The sequence below is a fragment of the Theobroma cacao genome, chromosome 8 (assembly GCF_053813885.1).
Source record: "Theobroma cacao isolate CCN51 chromosome 8, ASM5381388v1, whole genome shotgun sequence".
In the NCBI taxonomy this organism is placed as follows: Eukaryota; Viridiplantae; Streptophyta; class Magnoliopsida; order Malvales; family Malvaceae; genus Theobroma; species Theobroma cacao.
This window is the reverse complement of record NC_142646.1, coordinates 10712116-10734551: the sequence shown is the minus strand read 5'-3', so window position 1 is coordinate 10734551 and position 22436 is coordinate 10712116. Positions and strand designations below refer to the sequence as shown.

The 22436-nt window shown below is 32.2% G+C and overlaps 1 protein-coding gene and 1 long non-coding RNA gene across 4 annotated transcripts; both read right to left on the bottom strand.

Annotated features, from left to right (window-relative positions):
* Positions 1–20: 20 nt before the first annotated feature.
* Positions 21–5118, bottom strand: LOC18592628 (S-adenosyl-L-methionine-dependent methyltransferases superfamily protein). Its single transcript, XM_088809134.1, has 2 exons — positions 4958–5118; positions 21–1067 (listed from the first exon to the last, which is right to left on the bottom strand). The coding sequence occupies exon 2, from the start codon at positions 849–851 to the stop codon at positions 159–161; it is 693 nt and encodes a 230-aa protein (XP_088665260.1). The 5' UTR covers positions 852–1067; positions 4958–5118; the 3' UTR covers positions 21–158.
* Positions 5119–9329: 4211 nt separating this feature from the next.
* Positions 9330–19493, bottom strand: LOC108663130 (uncharacterized). 3 transcript variants are annotated; one of them, XR_016027974.1, is made up of 4 exons: positions 18670–19493; positions 17839–17917; positions 10805–10857; positions 9330–9900 (listed from the first exon to the last, which is right to left on the bottom strand). It is a non-coding gene; the product is annotated as an uncharacterized LOC108663130 (long non-coding RNA). The 3 variants fall into 3 exon arrangements; XR_016027975.1 differs by lacking the exon at positions 18670–19493 and adding an exon at positions 18255–18655; XR_001929118.2 differs by lacking the exons at positions 17839–17917; positions 18670–19493 and having other exon boundaries at positions 10805–16571.
* Positions 19494–22436: the final 2943 nt, after the last annotated feature.

The window sequence follows — 22436 nt, the reverse complement described above, 5'->3', positions numbered from 1 at the left end:
ATTCAAAAGGTATAAATTGATTTCGACCATCAAAATATTTGTACACCATAACCAACAAATGTACACAAATTCACATAATAAATTCAACACCACAAAATCAAAGCTAGTTTAATCTAATCGCATAAGCTCTATCAAAGACAATAAATAACCACAATTGATTAGGCAGAAGCTATAGTTCTCAGTATAATCCTCGTCACTCTTCTTCTGTTCAAGGTGACATTGGAAGTGCCAACAAGCCTGGACCTCCTAAACAGCCAAACAATCTCCTTCACTTCCTCATCACCACACTCGTCCACTACCACCACACACACTCCACCTTCTCTCACAGTCCTCTCCATCTCCCCCGCATACCGCCTAGGATACAAAGCCTCCACCAAATGCCCAGTAAAGGCAACATCGAAAGCCCCATCAAAGAAGGGAAGATTATGAGGATCCGCCTTGCTAACCAGAGGCAAAGACTCTATCACTTCAACACCTGTAACATCCTCAACACCCATTTTGGATAGAGCCATGACCTCATGGCCTGCTCCAGCAGAGACACATAGGACTTTGGAGTGCTTCTTGAGGAGACCCATTTTGTACAGTTGGGTGAATAATTGAGTAAAGGAAGAGACCTGGGTGATCCAAGACTTGGAGGACCAGAGGCGGGTATTCTTCTTGGGAAGAGGGAGGTAGTGACGAGGGGAAGAGTCACAGGTAGATTTGGGGAATCTAAGATGAGGCTTTAGGGTAGTGTCGTGTGGGATGCAGGTTTCTGGGGTTTGGAGGAAGAGGAAGAGGAGAGTAATTGTGGCTATGGTGATTGATAAAAGTGACACTTTGTTTAGGAATCTCTGTATGTGCCGTTCCATTTTGGTTTTCTCTGTGATGAATTTTTTCACCCTGTTCGTGCGTGATAGAGGGCTTTTTTATTTCTGTTGTTTTGGCCTTTCCTATACTCTTCTGTGGGTTAATCACAATATCTTGTGCCTTAGCATTATCGGTGTCAGTGTGCAGCACACTAGCATTGAACTGGAGCCAATGTACGTGGGTATCTTGTATTTATTGTACTTTAATGTATCGGTAAACTGCAAGACAAGAAGCAATACATGGAGATATGGTTAGAACAAATGTAAAAGGCAAATGCATTTCTCAAAACTCCAAAAAGTGGCAACTATTAGAATATGCTGGCAAGTAGGTTTGAGGGAGGAATGCCCTGCACCACCCATAACCTCGGCCAAAAAAAAATCAGAAAAGCAAAGAAAAAGTAACAAGAAAATGCCCTCAGATCTCATAGCTTAGATTGATCATAATGTGGTATATTGCCAATGGCGTTCATTAAAAGCCTTTATACACCAACCACCAACACCCACACACAGACACACACACGTACATGCACATGCACACACATACACAAACACAACACACCCACCCAGACACTCACCCATGGCATATATAGATTATTAGTGAATAATCCACATAACCACTAGATAAAATTAATTTGTCCATCATTGGGCAAAAAGGAGATAAATACCCAAACAATGCAAATAAAGCAATATTGATGAAAACAAAGTAACCAATCAAATGTCTTAAAAAATGGGTTCCAGAAGAGTCATGAGAAAGAGAAAGATGTTGGTGTACAAGAAAAAAGAAGGATTTGGGTCCATGTTGTCATATATGCTACTATTCAAGTAACAGGGCATCTTCAGGTATAATAAAGTGCCACATAAAAGCAAGAAATAAATACCATTAAACCAAAGCAAAAGAAAAAACATGAAGCCTTATTTTCATCTAGCAGCCATAAAAACCATCAAATTGTGAAGAATAAAGGAAGGAAGGTTCAAGAGTGCAACAAATGAGCAGCCATGGGTCAGGCCTGTGGCCTCTAGGCTATTCAAAATGCAACTCAACATAGTAATAGTCATATCAGAGTACTGAAAAGTGTGATATCTGACTCTTACCGTGCAGTATAACTGAACTCATACAACCTGCAAACTGTTAAGTCAAAAACCTCAAAACATATTAACTATCGATACAACACAAAAGACAAAGAATCTAAAATGTTCTCCAAGGTCAGAACTGATACTTCTAACAATATACAGATAGTAAAGCTATAAGTTTTAACAGAAAACTATTCCACAGCCACTATCAGTACTATGCACAGTAATACGACAATATAATAATAATAATTATAATAATGATAATAACAATTGAAATTACACAGGTAAAAGATATATCGAGAACTGCCTTGGGACACAAACAAAAACAAAAGTAAAAATCAGCTCACCCAACTGCAAAAATCTAATATTAGTTAAACGTGCGTGTGTGAGAGAGAGAGAGAATATGAAAGAGGAATTGCTCAATTTGCAGTTCTCCAATGCTTAACTAAAATTTCAATAAACATGTTAACTAGTTATAATTTGGAGCTATATATGGCCCCAATAAATTCCATAACTCAAAATCAAATCACACACCATGTGCCCTTTGGACTAAGGGTAAACTCATTTTTTTGTCTTCTGTTTTTTGCCAAAGATTACATCTGTCTTTCAGACCCATAAAAGTGCAATTCAAAAGAGTGCCTCAGATCTCATAGCTTTGACAAGATCATTTACAGCTCACATAATGGTATTCACCTATAGCCTCTCTCTCTCTCTCTCTCTCTCTCTCTCTCTCTCTCTCACACACACACACACACACACACACACACACACACAGATTGGATGAAGGAGGTGGTGTGTAAAAGCTAGAGATGAATTAAAAACCAGAACCTCCAAATCAAAATGAGCTTTTCCATCATTGGGCAAAAAGCATTAACTGTAGCGTAGGATCTCACTGTAACTCCAGACAGAAATATCTAATAACAGCACCTACCTCAAATAGGAAAAAACTATGATCTACTATGACAACTACTTAAAGGAATTTGCGTTGAGCAACTCATAACTATAGCTTCAGAGCACTACACTGAAAGGCCCATAACAACACTTAAAGGAAGATATAATAAAAACTCTTTTTACAAAAATGCAATGCCTTTAGGAGTATCATAATCAAAATACAATGAAGCTCACGATTTTTAAAAAAATACACAGCAATAATGACAACAATAGCAGCAGAAGCAGCAGCATAAACTTTCCTATACTGTAGTCACTATAGAATAAAATCACAAAACAAAGATTTCCGCGGTACACAAAGCTAATTATGTAATTACGCATTCCAGACAAGTATCAAAATGATTAAAAAAAACCCTCAGATTTCACAGATAAATTTGGTCATCCACGGAATTAGGTAACCGGTTCTAAAGACCCTTCACACATCATCAGCCATGTCAATAGGAAGATATATAGGTATATATCTAGTCAGAGAGAGAGAGAGCCACTTTGGTATTTTGTTCGTTTCTGACGGTGATTGGTGATGATGATGACAATGACAGAGATGACAATAGCTAATGCTCAAATGAGAATCAGAAATAACTGCTCCATTCAATGAGTGTTCTATCATTGGGCTAAACACCAAATACAAAAAGTATGCTACAAATTAGGTCCAGAAAGCTTTGCTCAACAATGTTAGAAAAACTCAAACTCAAATCATAAAATGCATTAATGTCGGGAAGAAACTCCAGTTTACAAATATCATCATTGAGCCTGAAACACCAAAACCTGAAATTTAAATCGCCAGGCTCATCTAAACTATAATCAATCAAACTCCATAAATATTCATTGTATGCAACTAATCTCTAATCCACACTGCATCTAAAACATTTTATTAGACATTTTAGAAAATGAAAAACAATTTCCAGTTGAAAGATTTACAACCCATTTGATATTCTATGGAAAAGGTAATACCCTCTGATCTCAACAGTGTCATATTCAAACACTAATGACTCATGATTTTTATAAATGCCAATCCACACCTTCAGGGATAAACAACAACAACAAGAACAGGTTGGCGAAAGCAATGATGGAGGTTCAAAATGAAAATCAAGACAACTACCTGAGGCAATGAATCTCATCATCGGCCACACATTTCAAAGCAGTTGAAATTTGTTAAGCATATATTTACATTATATATTAACAAACAATTGACTAGCTAAACTTAATAGCACAAAAAATTAAATCATCAAGGATTAGCAAAAAACACGCACAAAGCACAAGCTAATACAAAAAGAAACAGAACATTGACAACCCTTGCTCGGAGACAACTAAAAGTTTCATGATTTACACAGCAGAAATTAAAGAAGAGGAAGATGCTAACATTGAAGGAACAAACATAAAAAGTGCATCCAGAAAAGCAAAATAGAGTTGATTTGTCACCAAGCAATTACATTAAGCATTAAAAAAAGATATCAACTACTATTAGTCCCAACTCCCAATGAGCATGCTACAAGCGTTCAGCAGCATTGATATTTCTAACCGTAGTCAGTGTAGAACAAAACCAGAAACCCAAAGATTTTCATGGTAGGGAACTGCTAATTACTCAATTACATGAAATTCATATGCCAAGGAAACAAAAGCAGCATTGTAAAGATAAAGATTGAAAATCATGCAACCAGCCTTCAGATCTCATAGCTATAAATGATCATTCGTAGTTTTAACTTTTAACCAACTGATTTTCGTCAAGAGCCTTCGCCACATCGGCAGCCGTGTCCATACGAATAAAGAGAGAGAAAGACCAGTTCTTCATATGCACCAAAAAGAAGAAAAAGAAACAGAAAGAAAGATGCTGTTGATGCCATTGCTGATAGCAAATGCCCAAAGCGAAAATTAGAGATGACTGCTTCAGTTCAATGAGGTTTCAATCATTGGGCCAAACACCAATGCAGAAAAAAAAAAGAGTAGCATTCTGCAAAAATGTTACAGTGTTTGAAACATTTGAATTGAAGCTGCAACATCAAAACTTGAAATTCATAGCAGAAAGGCTCTTCCACACAGTAATCAATCAACAACAAAGAAGAATAAAAAGAAATAACAAAAAAAGAGCTCACCTCATGCGTCCCTTCTATGGCTCTGCTATCATTGGACAAAGAGCATCGAATCTTAGAGAATGAACAATAAAAATTGGGTTTCCCTCTTCACCCAAAATAATTAAAAAAAGAAGAAAAAGTGGGCTAAAAATAAGATGTGATACTGGTAGGAGTTGCAAAGGGATGGGCGAGAGAAAGTACAAGCATTTAAGCAAAGGCCAGGATGAGAGACAGCCCCAGTGGAAAAATGGGCTCCTAGTTGGTCATGGAATGCTGAAGTTGCAATTAACTGGACCGGACCAGTAACTCAATTGAATTAAACGTAATTTAAACAAAATAATTTGATTCAATTGGTTTATTAAATTTATTGATCTAAAAAGTTTGATCAAATTAATTTATTTAATTACTTTTTAATTGTTAAATTTTTAACTATATTTGACCAAAATATCAATTTAATATAAATAATTACATTTTTTATATTATTTTAATTACTATATAGTCTTTGTGGGTGATTATGAAGAGTCAAGTCATGAAAGATATTCAATTTATGATATGTAATGATGGATTGTCTTGTGTTAGATGATTTTGTTTTGTAGATGTTAATTTTATTATTTTTGTTATGGTAAATTTTGAATGATAATTTAATGGTTTATGTAAAAGGACATAATTATGTAAGTAAAATAACAAATGTTATATTTTTTTGTATTTAAATTATGTGTATATTTTATAATTGTAGATTAAATTTATAAATTGTCATATTGTAATTTGTCAAAAATAAAATAAAATTTTAATAATTTCAATCCAAAATCGAACCAATTTGATATTTGATCAGTTCGATATCTCTTTTATATTTAATCTATTCTAATCTATTTTTTAAAAATGTTTGATCTATTTAATCTTTAATTATGATAGACTGCATCAACTAAACTGTTCAATTACTCACTCCTAGTAAATATAATTAAACTTATGACAAAAGATCTCAATTGTGATGATATTCTAATATTCTTTAATGCATCTTTGAAGGTTGATATTCTAAAGAGGGGTGAGAAAAATTTTGAATGCGAAAAATCATCCAACCAATTTGATTTCAATTATTTTGAATTTTTTATTTATTATAATCAAATCAATCAAAAATTGAATATAAAATAATATATTTTAAAATTATTATATACATACATGTACTAATTTTTATTAGGGATGTCAACAGGTATCCTATATTTTTATTAGGGATGCCAACGGGTACCCAATAAACGGGTTTGAGTAGTGATTTCACTACCTGAATCGGGTTCGGATATTACCCTTAAGGTACCTGCCCCGAACTCATTTATAACTACCCGTTTATATATTTTTTTATTATTTAAATAATTGAATAAAATTGATGCTAATTAGATTCGAACCCATGTAAGGAAGAAAGAATCCAAAGTCTGTACCATCTTGATCAACAATTTCCTTTGTTAAATGTTGACAAATATATTAAAAATATAGTTAGTTAAATTACTAATGTGATGATATGAATATATATAAATAAAAATATTATTAGATTATTAATTATGTTTAAATAATATGAATATAATATTATATTATAAAATAATATAATTACTATTATATATATATTTTAATAAAAATGTATTTACTTTTTATTTTGGGTTAAGATTACAAAAATTATAACTTATAATATATATACTTAAAGAGAGTCTTTGAGTTTAGAATAGTTTTGGAATCTAACTATTTTTTTAATTTCATGTAATTAAAGACAAACTCATATAGTTAATTAAATTAATTCATTAAACTATGATTATTAATTAACTTGAAATGTTTTTAAATATATATTATATATATTGAGTAATATTATAAGAAATATAATTACTATATTATATATATACTAATACTTTTAGTATATATATACTTTAAATATAAATATATTTATTTTTTATTTTGTGTTAGCATTATAAAAATTATAACTTATAAAATTATTAATTGTAATATATATACACTTTATAGTATATAACTTGTAATGTCTTTTAACACATACACTTTATATTATTTATTATGTTCATTTATAAAGAATATATTTACTATTATATAAATTAATTACTAAATAATATATATACCTTTGTTTATATAAATTTATAATATATAAACTTTATTATCTAAAAAGAAGTTGTGATATTAGAATAGTTTTGAAACTTAGCTATTTTTTTAAAATTTCATGTAACTAAAGACAAATTCATATAATTAATTAAATTAATTAATAAAATTATGATTATTAATTAAATTGTAATGTCTTTTAACATTTATACTTTATATACATTGGGTTCATTTATAAAGAATATAATTACTATTTTGTATATACATTGTAATACTTTTAGTATATATACTTTAAATATAAATATATTTATTTTTTTTTGTTAACATTATAAGAATTATAACTTATAAAAATTATATTTTTTGTTATTTAAATTTATGTTATTTGTTTGGATATTTGGATTTAGTTATTTAAGTTTATGTTGTTATTTGAAAATTTATGTATAGTTATTTAAGTTTATATCGTTGTATGGATATTTATTTTTAGTTATTTAAGTTTATGTTTACGATATTTATTTTTGATTATTTAAATTTAAAATTTATTATTTTTGTTTTTATTAATTTAATTAGTAATTAATTTTATGAAACACGTAAAAAAATATTATTGTATATGCATACAGGTTTAAGTAATTGAGTACATGTAAAAAAGATTTGAATAATTTTTTTAATTTAATCAAATTTTTAAATGGATTAGGGTAATTATAAAGTAGTAAAAATGTAATAAGATTAGAGTAGTAATTTTAAAATTATTTGAGTAATTAATAAAGTTAGAATAGTTGATTTTTTTATAAGATTAAGGTTTGGGTACCTCGAAATTATAAGATACCCGATCCGTTGATATCTCTCATTTTTATAATGTTCTCTACTACTTGTTAAGTTGAAATTTATACTTATAGATTACTTTGAAACATGATTTCAACATATACTATTTTTAATTAGTATTAATTTTATTTCAATTTTCATAATCTGAATAAACCGATCAAAATAATTTGATTTTTGATTGATTCAATCATTTTTAAATATTCAATTCGATGTCATTTTTGAAATAAACAAGTTCACCAAATCAACAATTTACACACAGTAACACATATCGTACATTATTTTCCTCATTTTAGCTCTTAGCATTAAAATTGATTATAAAAATTATGAATGCAAATTCCATTTCTTGAATGGCTGCAATTGCTAAACCAAAACATGGCCCATGGAGGAAAATAATAGTAGTGATGGTAGAAGGAATTTTTATTTATTTATTTAATATTACAATACCATAAAATAAATAACTATAGTACACAGGAAATATTCGGAGACCTGTAATATAACAGCCACCACTACCTCAACAATCAGCAATAAGACTCCATAACATTACTCTTAATTAACACTAATCCCACACAATACCTCACCTCTCAAGGCTCAGGCCTTGACGTACATATAACTAATAAAGGAATCATGGTCAAGTATATCCCTTGAGCATTATTTTTAAACAAATAAAATAACATTTAAAAAATTTTTACTATATAAAAACCATAAAAATGTGACATATAATATACACTTAATTAAATTAAATAAATATATGATTACATAATGCATTTTAAACATTTTATTACTACATTTATAAAACCAATTTTGATAGACACAATATCAATTAACTATTATTTTATTTTAACAAAAACAAAAAATAGACTTTTTGCTAATTAATCAATGATAATGTTAATCTTAAAATTGATTTTAATTTCTTTAATTTTTTTTCTAAAGAAACCTCATTATTTCATTTTTATATAATAATATAAAGTTCTTTTTTCAAAGACGTCGACAAAGCACATTTGGGGCAAGGAATGCATTGTTGTCCCCACCTCGAAAAGTTAATAACATTTCCTTGCAATGTGGGTGACAAAATTATTATAGAAAATGCAATTGCTGAGAAGATAACACAGCAACATTTAATATATATATATAAAATGTTTATAAAATACTAAAAGGATAACATTACAACATCTGATTTATCAACAATTTACTAAAAAAAAGATGTTTACTTTTAAAATTATCCTTATATACAAAAATATAAGTTTAATATACTTGTATGCTTTATTTTAATGTAAATTTTTACATGATATAATTTCTTGAATAAATCTAACTATTCTTCCTTTCTAAAATGTTAACTACATATATACTCTTTAATTCATAATTTGAAATTTAAATTTATATGAAGAAAGACTAAACTAATCTCATATAACAAATATATAATAACTTAATAAAAAATTAAAGAAAAGGAACCTAATATAGAAGATACGGATCAAAATTCAAATATGTCTCAACTCAAATACAAGATATATTTATAAAGCACTCAACACAAATTTTGGTTATTACAAATAAAGCATAAAAAATATTATTGAAGGAAATCTGAAAGCTAACCAATTATTTCACATTTCTTGTTCCATTGTGTGAACTAAAGAGTTTTAGTAAAGACAACGAAATGACCAACATTCATGACAATAATAGGTGAAGAAGTTTCAAGGTGTGAACCAACAGCCAACTAAAAAGTTGCAACTATTCATAACTGCAAATTTTGGAGCTTAAGAGAACCATAAAGGTTGGAAACACTCTCATAAATGCATTGTCAAACTACAGATTTAAATCCACTCATAGTCAGGCTGACTGGCAAGTGGCTCTAATGTAAACAATAAACTATTGTGGTCAAAGTCACATGGGTTGAAAGAAGCAAGCATATGAAGAAATTTCCAAAGCTCACAATCAAGTTTCAGTTGAAGGAAGATTAATTCAATTCACAATTTAAAACAAACAGATTCCATTCATTTAGCTTAAGTTTAGCTTCACTCTTCTTTCCTTTAATCAACATTCTTGTTCACTGTTGTGCTTGTAATCTGAAATGGAAGATATATAACTTAAAATATAAACAAATAGCCATGGGAGTTGCTTTATGTCATTTATTTAACATAAAAATGTATGAGACATGAGCATACAAGAAAGACTACAACTTGGATTTCAGAGCTACATAATCAGAACATGATATGTTTTACTCTTTTATAAGTTTTTTGGGCAAATAAAATTTGGGACAGAGCGAGTGGTTTGACTCCCAAGTCAAGACACGTGCACATTTTCCTTCCTCAGCTTTGTGGACAAAGGACTTACATTTTAACCTAGTTTATACATAAACCTTAACCAGATCCATTTATCATACCTCTAGCGGCAAAGCTAAATAACACGACCACAGGTCAAATGGGTTTGTATTGGATTGTCCTTTGTAGTTTACTTAAAATGCTTTGATAGCTGGCTGGGGCTTGATGAAGGTCAATTTTAAGCTTTTCATTGTGCTGGTTTCCCTCTTTTAAGCAAACTGGGCGCAATAGGACTCCAGGCTTAGTTATTTTTGGTAAAAGACCTGATGCTAAGTTTGCCAACCTTATAACATTCATTGCTTACACAACAGCTTACATTAAGTGTTATAGAGCTAATGAGACGAGGATAGAAACACAAATACTGCTACATCTTGAAAGCAACCAGAACTCACGTTCATTGCTTACACAACAGCTTACATAATATAAAATTTTAACTATTCAGACATAATTGATGTTATGTCCCTCCAGTTACAAACATCTAAATTGCAAATGACATGATAGGAATACCACGACAAGATCTGTAACCATTCATGACTAAAAAACTCAAGCTAGAAAGTACAAACAAGTTGCAAATAGATCTTGAACACAATAAATTTGACAGTTGATGAAATCTAAACCCTAAACCAAAAAACAAAAAAAAAATATTTACCTATGAAAAGGTCAAAACTTTGACTGCTTTGATTTGGCTAGAGTTTGGTTTTCCTACAATACAAGTAAAAAAAGAATAGATAAAGTATAATAAGTAACTCCTGAAAAGCTTAATATGTTATATCAAGAATAATATCACTACAATTAACATAAAACCAAAAATAATTAATGAATATTGATCATTAACATGTAAATAATGTTGTAAAATTTTCAAATATTAAAATTTTGCCCTGCAGCAAGGTGCGAGCAAATTTCTAGTTAAAACTATAGCATTATTATTTAAAGGAAACTCCTACAACCTGCAATATCCTAGTTAAAATAGTTAAAACTCAAACGAAGAAACATTGTAACACTTGGAACTCTCAAATACACCATATGGCGGAAGAACTTGCAATGCCCTCAGAGGTCAGAACTCAAGTTCTAACAATTCATCAATGGTGATGCTATTGAATTTCACTAAAAACCTTTCCACATCCATTACCAGCATCATCAATAGTAATGCGGATGAAAATAATAATAATAACAATAAGAATAATAACGAAGAAAAGAAGAAGAAGAAGAAGAGCCTAAACTAATGATGACACTAGTAGTGGAAAGGATAGAGCAAAAATACAATGCCATTGAACCTCCTTGCAAATAAAATTTTCATCATTGGGCATAAGTGGGGGGCGGAAGAGCAAATATCAAAAGATTGCTCAATACAAATACAAAATATCATATAAAACTGTAAACAACCAGCCTCACCAACTGCACAGATTTAATATATGTAACTAAATCAACCAGACAAATGCTTAGTTTGCAGTTCTCTGATGCTTTATTTAAAATTTCAATGAACTCACGTACGGTTATAGTTTGGCCTTATATATGGCATCAATCAACTCCAGAAGTCAAAATCAAAATACCATACATTGCACCCTTTGGACTATGTAAAGATTGAGAGAGGAAGAAACTGATATGGATGTAGAAAAAAAAAATGATTCTCATAACTTAAAGTCAGTTACAAGGTAATATTTATACTTGTCAAAATAATTGATTACAAGCCAAGACCATGATAATTACATGCATTGCTCTTATACTCTCCCTCAAGATGAGCATGAATATTCAGAATGCTCATGAATATTCAAAATGCTCATCTTGCTCAACAAAAAACTAAACTGTCTTGATGACAGTGCCTTTCTAGGAAGATTTCTAATTTTGGTACTTTCCCTAGGAGAATTGAGAATGGCAAACAGAGATGACATCAACAGAATTAGAAACCCTCCAAAATACTTCAAAGCCTACCAATATAATTTACCATCTCATACTACTCACACTAGTTTTGTCACCGTCTATCCCATTGCCAGCTACCTTTCTTCCCAACAACTCTCTTCTTCTCACAAGACCTATACCATTTTCATTATCTCTTATCCCTGAACCTCACAAATTATCAAGCTGTCAATTATGTTCAATGACAAGATATCATGAAAACAGAATTGTATGCTTTGGAGGACAATGGCACATGGATTGCAATGCCCCTTCCTAGAGGTTCACATGCAAATGAATGCAAAAGAGTCTACAAGATGAAAATTCATGCAGATAACAGTGTGAAAAAGTACAAAGCTAGGTTTGTCACCAAAGGATAAAATCGAAAGAATAGGGATGAGTTTGACTATTAGGAGATTTATAGTCCTACTGCTAAGCAAACAATAATAAGAGCATTTCCAAAGGGCAACATTTCTCTCAATTGGACATCACTTTTTTGAATGGTGATTTTAATGAGGTTGTGTAATGAAACTCCAAGTTCGCAAAATGCTCTACTCGTATATATAGATGGAGGTTTCATTGCTCTACTAGTATATATAGATAACATGGTAATTGCTAGCTCTGCTATTCATATAGCAACTGATGTAAAACCATATTTGAAATCAAGGTTCAAACTTAAGGATCTTAGGGTGCCTAAGTATTTTTTAAGTTTGGAGTATTTCCATTTGTCAAAGGAAATACACATTGGACTTAATGAATGTGATTTATTGGGACCTAAACCAATTTCCACTCCCATTAATTACAATTACAAGCTCTCCAAGACCAACGATGATGATCAGATGACAGAAGCTTGTATATATAAATGATTGATTGGAAAATTATTACTATCAACCCTCACTAGGCCTAATATGGCCTATACAGCACAAACTATCACAATTCTTGGACAAACCAAGGAATTCTCATTTGCAGGCAGCCTCTAGGGTATTAACTTACCTTAAAACAGAACCAGGAAAAAGAATTTTATTTTAAATTAAGTCTTTTCTGCAATTAACGACTCATGCCAATAGTGTTGGGACAAGCTACCAAGATAGAAGGAAATCAATGACTGGCTATATATACTTTCTTAGACAGTCACTCATCAATTGGAAGTCCAAGGAACAAACTATTTTGCAAGAAATTCAACAGAGGTTGGGAGTTCATGTGGTTGATTTTCTTGTTTAAAGATTTTGGTATTAAATTCATCAGAGAAAAAACCTTCACTAGGATTATTAATCCCAAATAGATTCATAAAATCTGCAACAAAGTTAAGCAAGAAGAGCATTTTGAATATCAAGCATTCATACTCATCTTGAGGGGGAGTATTAAGAATAATTGACGTGATTATCATGTGCCAAAATTAATGTAATTATCTCACGAAGATTAATTAATTAATTATCTACTTGAAGTTTTCAATTAATTAATTAATATTATACTTAATTGACTTATAATCAAACCTTATGGCAAGCATAAATATTGACTTGTAACTGATTGTCAATCAAAAATCAATCTATTTTCTTCTACAATCTAAACATGTAGTGCTAAATCCAACATTTCTTAGGACTAGATCTAGTTGGGGAGCGCCAAATCGACGCTTTCCACAAACAAATCTGGCCATGGACCACCTAGTCATCACTTCCCACGATCAGATCTAGTTGTGTAGTGCCACATCCAATTGTGGAGGCACCACCACCACCCTTTACCATCCTCCGATAGTGGAGGAAATTAGGAGAGAAGGGAGAGACAAATATGCAGAGAGAGAAAAAAAAGGGGAAATGAAAAAGTTTTGAGTCATATAGGATAGTAATTTTTTAAATTAATTAAAGGCATTTCTGTCCAACAACTTTTTTAACCTATTCCAACATAGTCGAAATAGCCATTAACAAGAGGAAAGACTATATCAATCTCTTCCGGAATGACCATTTCATAAATAAAATGCAATTATAAAAAGGGGTAAGGAATAGAGAGGAATGGCTATTCCATTCCCCCAACAAAACATGCCATAAAAATGCAATTGAAAATAGCCCTCAGATCTCATAGCTATAACAAGATCATGTACAATTCACAGTAAAGGCATTCGTCAATAGCTTTTCACACACCACCAAATATATATAATATATATATATAAATACATACATACACACAAACACATGTGTACATGAGAGAGAGAGAGAGAGAGAGAGAGAGAGAGAGAGAGAGAGAGAGAGAGAGAGAGAGAGAATGAAGAGGTGGTGTGCAAAAGCCAAAGATGAATTAAAACCAGATCCATTCGATCAAGAATGAGTTTTTCATCATTGGGCAAAATGCAAGGACAAGACTCAAATGTTAAAACATATAACTTCATAGAAAGAATTATGAGCTACTCAAAAAAATATAAAGCAAAAAACACGCTGTTTACAATGGCTCTAATCAAACAAAGGCCCATAATAATATTTATAAGGAATATAATTCAAAAAAGACAAAAAAACAAAAGAAGCTCAGATTTCATCAATATCATAATCAAAAGATACAAAGCTCATGATTTTCACTAAGACCAATCTACATCTTCACAGATAAAAGGTAATAACAATAACAAACAACAGAAGCAATGACAGAGGATCAAACTAAAAATCATTGAAACCACCCAATCTACCAACTTTTCATAATTGTGCACATGTAAAAACCTTTGAAATTCATTAAGCATATATTAAACAGAAAAAGCAATGAAAGATTGACTAGCTAGATTTAATAGAACCAAAGTGAACAACTAAGAATTAGCAGATGACATACTTTTGTAAGTACTAGTAGATAACATACATAAAAGTACCATTTCAGGTGAGAAAAAAGTTGGCAAGAATTTCTCACAAACAATAAAGGCCAAATTTGTTTGATGCTATTTCACAGCCTAAATATTTCATCCTTTGCGCAGCAGCAATTCAAGAAGAGCCAGATACTCACATCAATGAAATAGACATGTAAAGCGCATCCAAAAGGACATGATCAAAGTTCAATTAAACTGTCCCCAAGAAAATACTTTGAAAACACAAAGAGGTACTACAGTTTACCCAAATTCTATGAGAGGCTTCAATTATTTCATCTAGAGACAAAAGACCGCATCGTGGATATTGTAATTGCAAACAAGATATATTCAGCAAGATTGACAAAATTCAGACTAATGAAAAACTCATGCATACCATCCCAACAAGAACTGTACTGTCAATCAGTAGCACTACATTTCTATACTATAGTCACTAAAGAACAAAATCAACAACCAAAAAACTTCCTTGGTAGACAACTGATCTTAATTATGCATTTCAGTGAAGGGTAGGCACAAGTATGATCAACATACCAATCATACGCAAAGAAAACAAAAACAGCATGATAGTCTGAGATTCAAAATGATCAACCAAAGCCCTCAGATCTCATAGCTATGTATGGTCACTCGCAGTATTAACAACTAATTCTCATTAAGAGAATTTACGCATCATCAGCCGTGTCAATAAGAAGATAGATAGAGAGATAGATAGATAAAGAGAGAGAAAGAGAGAGAGGGATAGAAAGAGCTGATGATGATGATGATGATGGTGACAACGGAGATGATAGTAAAAGCTCTAAATGAAAATCAGGAAAACTGCTCCATTCAATGAGTTTTCCATCATTGGGCAAAATGCCAAAACGCCAAAACCTAATTGAAAACCATAAAAAATAAAAAGAGCAAGCTACAGTATGTGCAACATAAAATAAAATTGAATAAAAATGTGGGTTTCCTCATCAGTACACAATGGAAGCAACTGCAAGAATAGAGACTCACTTCAGCAGCAAAAAGAAAAATAATGTACAGTGCTAACTCTAACATTCTCTATTAATAAATTAGACATTTTGCTAACAAGACTTGTTTATGAATATAGACAAAATTAACATTACGACAAAATTTCCAAAAAAGAGAAAACTGGGGTGAATCAGAAAAAGCGTTCTAGGTTGCATGTGCATCAAGATCACAGCTTTTTTCTTTTTTCTAAGAACACTGCTCAGAGCGCTTGTATCATCTTTCTTCATAGAACCACTAATGAGTAAAAGAAAAAAAGAAATGATTAATAGGCCAAATAAAAAAAATGGGCATTTTGTAAAAGTGATAAAAATACATGGGAAGCCCTCAGATCTCATAGCTTTGAACAAATCATCCGCCGTTTTTTTGTGCTAATGGAAGTTCCTCCAAAGCCTTAAAACACCACCACTCGTATATATGTGTATATGTATGTATGTAAATATGTATGAAGAGGAAGGTGAGAGCGGTGGCGGTGGTGGAAGTGGTCGGGATGGTGGTGGTGAGTGAAGGCTCCGGAGAAAACAAAAACCAAAGCAACCGCTCAATGTCTTTGTTTCTACATCATCGGGCATATTATCAAGAAGTTGACAAAATGAAAATGAAAGAGATTTAATAGAGAAAGAAGCAGAGTAAGAAGTGAAACTGTGCTAGAGGAGGAAGAGCTGAAATTAGGGTTTGTAAGGAAACAAGGGATTGAATTACTGAATTGCCATTGGTTTGAGAGGGAAATATCAGGTTGTACCTGAAATTTTGAGTTGGGTCTTGAGGCTTTTGGGCTTAATCGGTTGATTTCAAAGGCCTATTAGAGGCTTCAAGTTGCTTTGTTAATTGGTCGGATGGTAAGTCAGATTTCATTGACAAGTTTGGATTTTGTCTTATAGGCCTGAACCCAAACTCAGACTTGTCTTGAGCCCACCTTTAACAAAAAGTGGGCTAAAAATCAAATGTAATCTGGATCAAGGCCTACAGAGGCCCACTAATAATGGCCAAGAGAATGTTCAAGTCTACAAGGATAAGGTCCAAGGGTACTTTTAACAAGAAGACATCCTTTATAATATCTTTTTAAATATATAAAAAGTTTTAGCAACAAAGGAAGTAATTTTACATGCATAGCCTATAACCTATCTTTTTGAGACATGTAAATTTTAAATAAATCTCATGTGCCTACTAATCAATGTAAATTTTTACTTTCGATATTGAAAGAACAATTTATTACATTTGATTATTTTCATTCATACACTTTATAAATTTCATAGAAGTTTAAATTAAATTAGGTAAGGATTTCTAATTGTCAAAAGTAAAATACAATTTTGTCCAATTTCTAATTGTCAATTTTATCAATAATAAACAAAAGTCCTTCTCCATCCAAAACCACACGTCACATGAATCCAACGAATCAATAAACAAAAGAGGGCCACAGACGAGTAATATATGAGGATGCTTTCAGATAATGGAATTATCTAAAATTAGCAAGTCTTGAGAAACCCATGGCTGCATATCATTGACAGCATGACACCACAGCGGAAAGCAAATAATGATTCTACTCCGACGGGCCTCATTTTGATGATCAACCAGAACTAGTAGTAGTTAGGCAGCCAAAAGTGTTTCCTTAAATGTTAGTTTAGCACTTGCATCTGAAAGTTGAAAAGAAATTGGTAAGGCTAAACAACTGTCATGTCAAGGAAGTAACCCGAACTACTCAAGAAAGCCCTAAGAGAAAGCATAAATCTCTTCTGTTAGTTTTGAGTTAGACATGCCTGCCAGACGGAAAATTCTACTTGCAAAGATCCAAACGATTAAAACGAGTAACATACAGCTGGTTAATTGCTTCTCCGAAAGGGAAGGGCTGCAAACTACTAGTGTTTGAAATATGAAGAAGAATATGCTAGAACCTTGACCATCAAACCTACATATAAACTAGAGAAATATGAAAAATAAATTAGGGGATGTACCTTTTACCACTAGCATCCAGTTTAGAGACAATAAGATGACCATAAGCATCCACGCTTCCCAATGCTAAGTAACCAGTGCCTGCAGACATTGCATCACAGTTTGAGCAAGTGTAAAACACTTATATATACTGCACTTCAATAGCACCAACATCAAGGTTCCATAAAGCAAGTTCGATGCAGCATAATCAGAATAAAATACCAATCAGATCCAAAAGATTTAAAAGGATTTAGCCCCTTATAATTATTCAGAGCCACTAAACCATTTCTGAAGGAAACAAAAACAACAAAAAAATAATGATGGTTTACCATGGGAAAGTAAGAAAGAACTACAAGAAAACATTCAAAAACGAAAGCAATACAGGAGCCAACGCTACTTGGCATTTCAAGGTTAGTGTTATTAACAAATTCAACCTCACCGATGCAAAAAAGAGCTAAAAATGCAGCTGGAAGTAAAACTTATGCAGGTTTGATTAGGGCTGTGCAAACCGAAAACCGAATCAATCTGAGGTTAAGATAACCAAACTATTTGATTCGGTTTCGTGTTTTGTGCTCATATCAGACATTATCCAAACCAACCTGCACCTTATCATTCTATCAAATAATAAAATACAGCTCACGCATAAGTGAGATTTGACATTGGCTTTTGACTAGACCTGAGTGCAAGTCACATGAATACAGTGTGACCAGAGTGCTTTCTTTGTTTTTTCAACTATTGTTTAATCTTATAATTTCTCCATCTTATTTCTTCCATTCCAGTCTTTTAGTTCAGAATCTCTTTTCACTGCTGGCTTCTTTCTCATAAGCAACTTTTCTAACATTAAACATTCTTACAGCTCATATTGCTCAAGCTTCTTTCTTCACCAAGCACTGCCTGGAGACATCACAATTCTAGCGCTATATTTAAAATCTTCTTTCACCTTCTCTTTTTCTGCAAGGTTGGGGATCAGATCTAATACTTGAGAGATCACATTTGAAACCTTTTGATTTAAGATGCCTTGCTTTTGGGGCTAGCTTTGTGATTTTTATTTGATTCAGGGTCAAAGATTTCAGGAAGGGTTTAATAAGGAATTGCATATATCTGCAAATGCACAAAATTGGGGCGATGTGATGAAGACAGAAAACCTGAGAAACCGAACCGAAATAATCAACTAATTTGGTCTCAGCTACACTAAGTTTTTGTTACCTTTCAATGTGGTTTCAGGTTGGTGTACAAGAAAAAAGAAGGATTTGGGTTACACCTAGTTGCATTTTGAATAGTCTTAAAAAATGGGTTCCAGAAGAGTCATGAGAAAGAGAAAGATGATGGTGTATAAGAAAAAAGAATGATTTGGGTCCATGTTGTAATATATGCTACTATTCATGTATCAGGGCATCTTCAGGTATCATAAAGTGCCACGTAAAAGCGAGAAATAAATCTATAACATAAGTAAAAGGAAGCCCAAAGGGGCTTCCTCCTTTAGTCACGTGGAGGGCTAAGAAAAAAGAGAAAAAGAAAAGAAGAAGAGAAGCAGAAAGAAAAGAAAAAACAACTAGAAAGCAAAAGAAAAAACATGAAGCCTTATCTTCATCTGGCAGCCATAAAAACCATCAAATTGTGAAGAATAAAGCAAAGAAGGTTCGAGAGTGGGACAAATGAGCAGCCATGGGTCAGGCCTGTGGCCTCTAGGCTATTCAAAATGCAACTCAACATAGTAATAGTCACATCAGAGTACTGAAAAGCGTGATAGCCGACTCTTACCGTGCAGAAAGCAGTATAACTGAACTTGAACAGCCTGCAAATTGTTAAGTCAAAAACCTCAAAACCTATGAACTCTCGATACAACACACAAGATAAAGAATCTTAAATGTTCTCACAGGTCAGAACTGATCCTTCTAACAATATACAGATAGTGAAGCTATAAGTTTTAACTATAAGTTTTAACAGAACTATTCCACAGCGCTATCAGTACTATGCACAGTAATTGGATAACAACAACAATAATAATAATAATAATAATAATAATAATAATAATAATAATAATTGAAATTACACAAGTAAAAGATATATCTAGAACTGCCTTGGGACACAAACAAAAACAAAAGTAAAAATCAGCCTCAACCAACTGCAAAAATTTAATATTAGTTAAATGTGTGTGTGTGTGTGTGGAAGAGGAATTGCTCAATTTGCAGTTCTCCAATGCTGAACTAAAATTCCACTAAACAGTTAACTAGTTATAATTTGGAGCTATATATGGCACCAATAATTCCATAACTCAAAATCCAAACACACACCATGTGCCCTTTGGACTAAGGGTAACCTCATTTTTTTTGTCTTCTGTTTTTGGTCAAAGATTACCATCTGACTTTCAAACCCATAAAAGTGCAATTCAAAAGAGTGCCTCAGATCCTATAGCTTTGACAAGATCATTTACAGCTCATGTAATGGTATTCACCAATAGCCTCTCACACACCACCAAAGATACACAGAGAGAGAGAGAGATTGAACGACGGATGTGGTGCGTAAAAGCTAGAGATGAATTAAAAACCAGAACCTCCAAATCAAAATGAGCTTTTCCATCATTGGGCAAAAAGCATTAGCTGTAGTGTAGGATCTCACTGTAACCCCAGACACAAATATCTAATCACAGCAACTAACTCAAGTAGAAAAAAACTATGATCTACTATGACAACTAGTTGGAGGAATTTGCCTTGAGCAACTCATAACTATAACTTTAGAGCACTACCCTGAAAGGCCCATAACAACACTTAAAAGGAAGATATAATAAAAACTGGTTTTACAAAACTGCAATGCCTTTATGAGTATCATAATCAAAAGACAGTGAAGCTCATGATTTTATAAAATACACAGCAATAATGACAACAATAGCAGCAGAAGCAGCAGCATAAACTTTCCTATAATGTGGTCACTATAGAATAAAATCACAACCCAAAGATTTCCATGGTACACGAAGCTAATTATGCAATTACGTATTCCAGACAAGATTCAAAATGATTGACAAAAACCCTCAGATCTCACAGATAAATTTGGTCATCCACAGTATTAAGTAACTGCTTATAAAGACCCTTCACACATCATCATCCATGTAAATAGGAAGATATATAGATATATCCAGTCAGAGTGAGAGAGAGAGAGAGAGAGAGAGCTACTTTGGTATTTTGTTTGTTTCTGACGGTGATTGGTGATGACAATGACAGAGATCATAATCGCAAATGCTCAAATGAGAATTAGAAATAACTGCTCCATTCAATTAATGTTCTACCATTGGGCCAAACACCAAATACAAAAAGTATGCTACAAATTAGGTCGAGAAAGCTTTGCTAAAAAATGTTAGAAAAACTCAAACTCAAATAATAGAATGCATTAATGTTGGGAAGAAACTCTAGTTTTGAAATATCATCATTGAGCCTGAAACACCAAAACCTGAAATTTAAATTGCCAGGCTCATCAATACTGTAATCAATCAAACTCCATAAATATTCATTCTATGTAACTAATCTCTAATCCATTGTGACACCCAGTGTAAAACCCGACCCTATAAATACATGTCATAACATACATGCATTGAGTAGCATGTTATTACGCTAGAAAAGCACCTAAGAATAGACGAAACCTGATATTGTACCTAACGGTACACTTAAATTGATTTAACTTCGAACTAGTTCAAATAGGAATTGTAGGATGAAATTTAATATTTTATAGTCCAGGAATGACTAAAAATGATTGTTCGAAGTTCGAGGGTTCATTTGGGGTAAAATTGGAAATTTTGATATTCAAGGGCAAAATCGTCATTTTGCCACCTAAGATAATAATTTGATCATGGAGTGAAAATTTTTTACCAAGATTAACTATTTGAAGTATAATTTAATGATACGAAGTGAAAAAGTTTAATTCTGGTGATTTCTGGAGTGTAGGGGCAAAATCGTAATTTTACCACCCACGGACAAAATTTGAGATTTTGAGAGAATTTAGATCAAATTTGACAAATTGGAGAATGGTATGAGTATAAGGGATGAAAAATATGTCTATGGGCAATTTTTCAATTTTTGGGGCAAAAATGTAATTTTTGACTTTTACGGGGGCAAAAGTGTAAATTTTAAAAATTACTCTACCGAGACTTTGGATAAGTCTGAGAATTATATCTAAGCTATAGATATGTGGGACAAGTGTATGGTGAAAATTTGAAAACAAATGGATGAAATTTTAAAAATGGGCTAATGGGAAAGTGACACGTGGCATTTTTTTTAATGAAATAATATTATTTTAATGAAAAGTCAGCCCATTTAAACCCAAATTTTGAGTGCTGGCTGGCCATAAGGAAGAAAAAGAGAGGAAATAGAGAGGAAAGGAAGAAAAAAAGAAAAACCAAAGAGAAACAAGAAAATTCAAAGGGAAATTCGCGTTTTTCGCCCGTTTATGCATCTAACGGTAAGATTTTTCGATTTTAGCTTGATTTCTACCTTTCCTATGCCTTTATTTCCATTTAGCATGCTTGAGGAGAGAGATCAAAAAGTGATATCAAGGTCTGGACGAAATTCTAGGGGAGAGAAATTGAAATTTTTAGGTTTTGATTTTTAGTTAAATTGATAGTTATAGTTAG